Here is an 8,118-nt window from a genome sequence, read left to right as displayed (position 1 = left end):
AATCTTCTTATTTTGGAAGCCTCGGATTTCCTCTGACAAGGAAACCGTGTTCTTGGTGTACACCGCATTCATTGAAAACCAAAAAACAAAGGGATGCCACCACCGTATTTTTAACCAAAGAGGTAAATAGGATGCTTTTACATGAAATAAATTCTCCTGAAGCATTAGAGAAGACCTCTGCAATTGCAGAGACCGTGAACATCCAAGAACCAAAATGTCTGGGTAGACACTAGTTACCTCTTGCAAGATTCCTATTGCTTACGTACATAGGAGTTACTTATAAAATAAACTTGTCATTGGTTTAGATTTACCTCAAAGTTTGTAACAGCCAGCTGAGACAGGCCATCGACATATGGTCCCAACACCTTGTGCTCTCGAACCTTAAGGGACTGCCGGCTCCTGTGGAATAAAGTTGATTTTATGCACAATCCACTAGCATGAACTTCACTGAAAAAACAACAGTTACATGATTTCAATTATTCTATATAGCAGAAGTCAATTTATGTCTTTTAATTGGAACGGGAGGATAAAAGTCTTCCGGAATTGTTTTAAACTCAAATTAACAACAAAGACTCAAATTAATCCAACAGGTTTTAAATCCACGTACATGAATTACATTCAATGCATCCTCCCTCCCTCCCTCATATTTGTGGCTGGAACGAAACCTGAAATACCTTATTTGCCAGAAAGAATGCTGACAAAAAAGGGAGACCAAGAATCCTCCCCCTTTCCCCCAGCAGTTTGCTATAGCTTCAATTCTTCTTGAGTTTTCCACAATTTATTGACATATATATTAAGTAAGTCTCAAATCTACCTTCTAGTTTATTTCCTCCTTCTAGTCGACAAAAATTCTTACCTGAACACAGTCTGCATCATATGGCAAAAATACCCCAGAATTTACTTGTCCACACTTTTGCTTTTGGGTGTTATACTTCATACACTATCTGTTTCCATTGTTATGATGGTATCCTAATATTTAAAACTGATCCTAATATTTAAAACTGATGCCAGTTACAACTTCACATACAATTTTTACCCAGATACCCTCTTCTTAATGGTGTTTGGTGTCTAACCCTTTCGAAAGAAGTCGTGTAAACGCACATTCTGGTAGAAGCCTTCTTAAGGACCTCCAAAAGTGATTTCTATTTTTATTCTTTCAGACAAAAATAAAGACAGGCCGTGGGGAACAGTGAACCTACTCACCCTTTTGGGTCAAGAAGATCTCTGACTTTCTCATTGTAGATTTCCATATAGGACACTTCAACTTTAAAACTATGAGACTCATTTTCTTCCACAGAGATTCTCTGAAATAAAGCACAACAGAGCCGTGGGATCAGACCCAGCTGCTCTGCATTGCCCATCATTGAAAAGGATTTTCCCGAACCTGAAGAAAAAACGAGAAGAAAATGCTTTAGAATGTAGTTTCTGAGCTACCCACTTGTTCATGAAGCACGTTTTAATTTTCTTTATTCCTCCAGAAGCAGTATCAGAACACCACGACATGCTCTTCCAGACAGATGAACACAAAGGGAAATCATCTCACAGGTTTCTTTCAGCAGGGCCATTACTTGGGACCCCTCTGGACACACTCAAACATCAAAAGACGGAAGAGCCTTCAGTATGAACTACTCCTTTCGGGCTTTGAAAGTGGCCCCACCAGCTACACACGTTTACAGAGCTGCTTTAAGAACTTCAGTTCTAGTCACTGGCTGTGCTGTTTGACACTCAACGTGATGATATTTCAAAATACTATTTTTTAACATTATCTAGCTTAATATCTACGTGTAGCTCTTCCCACTCCCACTTCCACGTGCACAAAGAGCGTTCTTCCCCTTTAGCTCAGGAGACTCACCTGTCTGTCCATAGGCAAAAATACAAGCGTTATATCCCTGAAAGGCCTTTTCAAGAATTCCTTCTCCAAGGCACTTGAACACCACTTCTTGACCTAGAAAATAATTACATTTCGGTTTATTTTAAACTGAATAATAGACTAAAATTTACCAAAAACAAGGCGGAAAAAGTTTGCAAAGTCATTTTTACAATTGTGTGCATTGATGAACAAACAAACGATCTCACGTGCGACTGAGTGACGAGTTCAGAAACGCTGCCCGAAACCAGTGCGAACAGCTACCTCTGTGTTTGAATACATCACTGATTCTCTGCTGAAGGGAGCAGCTCTTTGAAAGATGGTATATAAGCTGAATGCTCAGGAAATAACATAGATGTCTACACGGGCTGTCTGCTCTTTCTGACTGGAGAACCACACCAGCGGCGTGTGCGCCCCAACCAAGCAGTGCTCAGCTAAGGACGGTACTTATCCACCTCCTGGGGTTTGGTTTTAAACTTCCTTTCACTGCCTGGCAATGCTCTGAACAGCTGCGATCAGCTGCATCTCTCACTTTGGTGAGTTAAGTTTCAGCAGTTGCCAGTTACGAGAAACTATTCTGTACAGTGAATGCAGTAGTGACTTCCATAGTTCTCAAGATGGAATATACTGGCACAAAAGAAAGAGAATCTAGCTACATATTCTGAGGTAATGCATAAATATTTACACTCCATGGTCCTTGAGTAATTGGTAGCCCAGAAAATTCCTGTAGAACAACCTCTGGAATGATTTACAGGCATGTAAACAGGACTAAAAATTTACTTTTATTTTCCTTTAACCTTATTTCTCTTCGGCTATAAAGGAAAAAACAGTGCATCGAATGGTCTTTGTGCATCTTTCCAACAGAATTTCTAAATTCCAACGTGTCACTTCTTGGATTAACGCAGTTCAGTAACGCTGAAAACGGGCATTAAAACGAGAGGAGAAGCTGTTGTACTCTGAAATAACTCCATCTCCCTCTCCATGCACATTCACTCACTCCTCATTCAACTCGGGATCATTTGCTTATTTTGTAATACCCATGAGCTCTGTTCAACAACCTAGAAATAGCTACAGAGAATGTTAAACTACTGAAGAACGAACGAAGAAAATAGTCTTGTGAAGATGTTAATAAGAATGCAACAATACACTAAGATTTGCTTTCCAGCCAGCTCCTGAGGGCCTGTTTCTGAAGTCAGCAAATAGGTTATCAGAGGCAGAGAGCCACTTATCATCCTGCTGAGCAAGAATGCAAAACCAAGCAAAGACTGTGGCTGAGTATAATTTTTAAGAGGGAAAAAGCATATGTAGTCCACAATGATTCTGAGTGGAGAATAAAACCATTTGTCAGAGAGGAAAAAAAAAATTATTACCCACTTCTGACCAGTAATAAACTAGTAGCCTCCTCCATGTTTCCCAAGAGAAAAAGCAGACACCAAAATGTTATAAAACTGTGCACGGTCACGATAATCATAAGATGACCTAGAGAATCCCCTACTGCTACAAAAAAAAGGGAAGGAATCCAGTTTGTATCTCACGGGGAAAGTTGGGTTGTTTTTTTTTCCAGAAGAAATTTAGTTTTCAAACAGTCAACACAAACAAAGTCACTCAGACACCGATATGCAATTCTGAAATGGTATTTTCATTTCAGTTCCTAAGAGCTTAGAGATACCAGCACAGACAAATGGGTCTCTAAAGAGTGATCTTTATAGTACCCACTGCAATTACCATGGGACAAAATAAGACCTGTTCTAATTGCACACACAAGACATGAATCTTTGAATAAGGGTATTTTATCCATTTGCTACTGCGTTTGCGTTTCGCTAAATAACCTGTACTGCCTGCAGTTAACACTTCAGCTCATTCACAGGACTCTTCTCCCACAGATACCGAGTGTGTGAAGAGGTAAGCGGGGGTTTTAACTTGATTCTACTCAGTTCTGCACACAGACTGGAAAGCAACATCAACACGACACGGAAACCTTCTGCACTTTCACCGGGCACTGTAACTGTCTTCACAGCTTCAAGACCTTATCTGGGCATTTTGACGAGCACATCTGTAAGCCAGATGCCAACAGCAGGGAAGAAAAAAATGTAAGAAAGATCAAATTACTAACTCTCGATCTCTCAGAAGGCCACTTCCAGCAGGAGAACGTCCCAAGAGTCTTTCCACCTGCTCTCAGGACTGAGTATTCTCCCATGTTCAGCTCTCTGACACACTCTTGACATTCTTCCATGAACATATAAAACGAGACAATAAATGCTTCTTTTTTTTTTAGCAATAACTATAAAGATAATGAAGATTTCAGCATTCGAAATGGTATCTGTGACTTACCTGAAAGCTAAACGAGACCCATCCTCCTCTCAGATTTACTTTTTTAACCTACATATACTCTGGAACTAACAAACCCCACGCTTGGGTTATTAGCATGCATCAAGGGTGTTTAGTATGGCACTTTGAAGCTAAAAAGTTCTTTCGTATGTTCTCTACCTACTGAAATGGCTGAGTATTTCAATAGGAAAAACACAAAACAAAGTAAAGGTCACACAGTATGCCAGTGCACATGTTAATAGTGGCTATTAAATTATTAACAATTCTAAAATAAAAGCTTCACATCATCTACCCGCAGAGCTGCATGTGAAAACCTGAATTTGAATCTCAGAGCAGCATAAATTACTGGAACATTTAAATTTGGAAATAGGTAAGAGAATAAACAGTCCCTGAAAATAGAAAGATAAATACGAACCCTGACATGCAAGAACCCAACACACATCATTTTCAGAACGAGATATTTAAGTATTCTCTCCTGTATCTCTGCTCTTTCCCCTTCTCTTCCTCCAAATCACCCCCTTACAGTTTCTGAAGCCCTGATGGGGACATCTGATTTGACAGTGTTTTAGGGAAACCTCCACGCTGCAGAGGAACCCTAGGACCTACTCCTACAGTCTGCAAAATCAAGCTATTTACAAACAAAGTTTTAAACACTCTCCAGTTCACTAGACTGGTGACAGACAGCTGACGGCAGAGAAGAGAGGGAAGAAAAGCGAGGGGAGGAAAAACATCCACATCCTCTCCAACAAAACTCCCTCTTAAAAAGGCCGTTGACAGTTTACTGTCATTTAGTGTCAACACACGTTCAAGATGTACCGTAACAAAAACCAGTATCAGTGCCTCGTTCTGAGGTATTTCTAGTTCACAATGACCAGTCGATCTGAAATAGGGGTAATTGCCCGCTATCAGCACGGACTCACTCAGCCAGGTCAGGACTGCACTGCTGTGACACATCACTGCCATTCCCCAAACCCTCTCCCTTACACAGCAAAACCAGCGAGAACCAAGTAACGACTTGTTCTGTACCGCACTGAAAAACCACATCTCTTCATGGCTTAATCTCTAACCTAGAACACTTTAATACACAAATCCCGACAGCAACGAATTGCAGTTGGTTCCATCACGTAGTAGCTCAAGTGAAACTTGGTATGTGGAGGTCTGAATTACTAAAAGCTCTACTAGATAATAGTTTTAAAAGCACCTCTCTAAAATGGAAAGAAAGCTTAAAAGGAACCTAAAAGCACTGGACAACTAAGTTTCCTCCAAAATGGTGTCAGCTGTGTGACTATGAACTACGTAAAGTCTCCTCTTAAAAAAAGTCAAGGGAACAGTAAGAAAGGGATCAGTTTCTCTCACGTAACAGCTTAAACGTTAGGCATAACTACAAACAAGCAGACACTTGAGTTTGCTCAAAACCTACAGCTTACAACCTCTTGGGAGGGCAGGAGCGCACAGTTCTTTAAGCCCACTGCATTTTAAAACAGCTGCTGCAAGAGCGGTACTCAGCGTTCCTACCTCCTCCAAGATCAGAGCTTAGCTCGCAGTCAGGCGTTTGGCCTTTCAGGACAACGCAGCCTGCAGAAAAAGCACTGAGATTTCAGCCCAATCGTGATGCAGCTTTGGGAGTTTAAGAAAAATTCATGGACTCGATACAGCGTGGGGTCCCTGGAACAGACCTGCCGAAGTGCTATGGTAGTTAGTTAGAACATCTCTTGAATCCTTCCCAAACTGAAGGGTTTCTGTCCTTCCTTTCAAAAATCCACTTAATTGCAGACTTCAATAGGCTCTTACTGTTGTCTAGGCTTGCAGAAAGAATTCTTTGTTCCCGACTCTGAGAATTTCTCAATGTCCTCCCCGTCACCAAAACGCTGAGCTGTTATTTCTCTCAGCAAGCTTTTCAAGGCAAGCAGGTGTGTCCTTATCCATGAGCTGACTCTCGAACCATCCAAGTCAAGAAACAAATGGTAGTAAAAAGCTATTTTGCTTCCTCTTAAAACCTCTCCTATAGCCTGTCAGGCAAAGCTCAATTCCTTTTCCAAACCAAACCAAGCACCAAAAAACCCACCCACTTTAACACTTCATTTTCAGCCTCAGGAGCTGTGCAGAGGGGGTTCTGCATCTTGCAATCTCTAAGACAGGATAACAAGTTGTTAAAGAGCCTCCCTCTCTTGCAGTATCTGAAACCAAAGTGTCACTTCCACAAAGGTCTGGTGAAGATCTTGCTCCTCGTCTGTGCTTCAGGCTCCCTGCTGTCTTTATGAGAGATACAGTCCTGCAAGGGCAGCTGCAAAGATGCCATCTAGATGGCTTTCGTCACATGAAGGTTATCTCCACTATTCCTGTTAGTGATATTGAACTCGATTTCCACTTCACTGGAAAAAAAAAATGGAAAAAACCCCTGATACCGACAGCAACAATCCCCCCATTTCCAGAAGAGAACTTGTACTCCTGATGACGAGTTCAGCAAGTTAGTATGTACTAAGTAAGCCTTATGTTCAGCTAAAAAAGTTGAAGGTATCGCCCTGAATAGGTTTAGTGTAAGAGAAAGCGACGGCTAATCCCATTTCAGGGCCAGCCGAGCTCCCCCACAGCCTGAGAATTGTGACCAATAACCCACGCGATGAGTTTTTATCCAAGCACAGATCTCGTGCAAATGTTATAATAAGCACTGGTAGTATTGTAGATCAATCAGCAAACTGAAAAATAAAACCAACAACCCAGTAACTTAGGCCTGAAACAGCTTTAAGTCTTTTTTTTTTTTTTTTTTAAACACTTTTGACATTCTGCCAAAGCTGGAAGTCACAAGTTAATTTCAAGACCATAAAAAAAACAGTGAAAAAATTGTTTTTAATATGCCAGTCTTGAAGCTCACATTCTTCTATTTTGGGGAAAAAAAAAAAAGCCCAAGGAAAATAGTTTTGGTTTGGTTTTCTTTTTTTCCCCTCAGCAGGTACATTATCTGGAATTGGCCAAAGAAACCACCGTATAGCTTTCTGGCCAGTATGAAAATCCAAGAGTTGCAAGCAACAGCTTTCTAGAGTCCAGTCCAACAAGAGGTTTATCCGCACACAGATAATAAAACTCCAGCTCTCAGAGAAGACAAATTCAGTGGCAAATTCTGAAATAGGCTAGAGAAGTCCAGTTTTGGCTCAAAAGAAATATAAATAGGCCAAGAACACCACTGAATTCACCTGGAAAGGGGTTAAGCCAAGACAGAAACAAGTTTAAATGGTTAAGGGTGTTCCTCTGGTTTCTCCATCAGTGGGTTAGCACCGGGGTGCATCCAACTTGGGCAGCTCCCACCTGCGTACTGGAGGCACATGGACCACAGCCTTGAAATCCCAGTGTTCAGAGCTGTCTCTATGAAAACGAGTCCTCTTAGGAAGTATCAACATGGTAATAAACAAATCCAGTGATGAGAAAACTAATTGCTGCGATTAGTCTTGCCTGGGCTATCCAGCTTTTGGGAGGAAAGAGTCACAAAGCTGAACCCTCAACAACCTTAGGGATCCGAATGATCAGACTATGCGTGACTGGAAAGACCTGAAGCGACCAGACCGTGTGAGGAGAACACACTTTATTCCTCTCATGCTCAGGAATGCCAAACACTCAAAACACACATGTTCAGCTTTAGCCAGAAGTAATTTCTGATGCAGAACTGAAATTTATTTTTAAGTGATACTTACACCATCAAATACATGAAAAATTGTTTACCTGCATATTTTGTGGTGTTCGATTCATCCATGGACCAGAAGCAGTGATCAAAGGCAAACACCTGTAAAGCACGTAAAAGACACATTAGGAACTGTGGCTACCAGACATTTCTCTTAAAGCAGTACAAATCCAGGACTGTTTAATTGCAGTTAGGCTCTACTGCTCCTACGGATCCTAAATCAGAGCTGTAACCATGCTTCAGCAGCCGG

At 41.1% G+C, this 8,118-nt stretch overlaps 1 protein-coding gene across 1 annotated transcript in view; it reads right to left on the bottom strand.

Annotated features, from left to right (window-relative positions):
* KIF13A (kinesin family member 13A) overlaps window positions 1–8,118 on the bottom strand; it is a gene marked incomplete at its 5' end in the record, with an annotated part of 56,230 nt that overhangs the window by 46,944 nt on the left and 1,168 nt on the right. Inside the window, 4 exons of the mRNA XM_010134810.1 lie at window positions 312–399; window positions 1,204–1,384; window positions 1,853–1,945; window positions 7,910–7,970. Coding sequence (XP_010133112.1) covers window positions 312–399; window positions 1,204–1,384; window positions 1,853–1,945; window positions 7,910–7,970 — 423 coding nt within the window. The remainder of the gene's footprint in view (window positions 1–311; window positions 400–1,203; window positions 1,385–1,852; window positions 1,946–7,909; window positions 7,971–8,118) is intronic.

Source organism: Buceros rhinoceros, unplaced genomic scaffold (genome assembly GCF_000710305.1).
Source record: "Buceros rhinoceros silvestris isolate BGI_N320 unplaced genomic scaffold, ASM71030v1 scaffold35984, whole genome shotgun sequence".
NCBI lineage: Eukaryota > Metazoa > Chordata > Aves > Bucerotiformes > Bucerotidae > Buceros > Buceros rhinoceros.
This window is presented reverse-complemented; position numbering and strand designations above follow the sequence as displayed.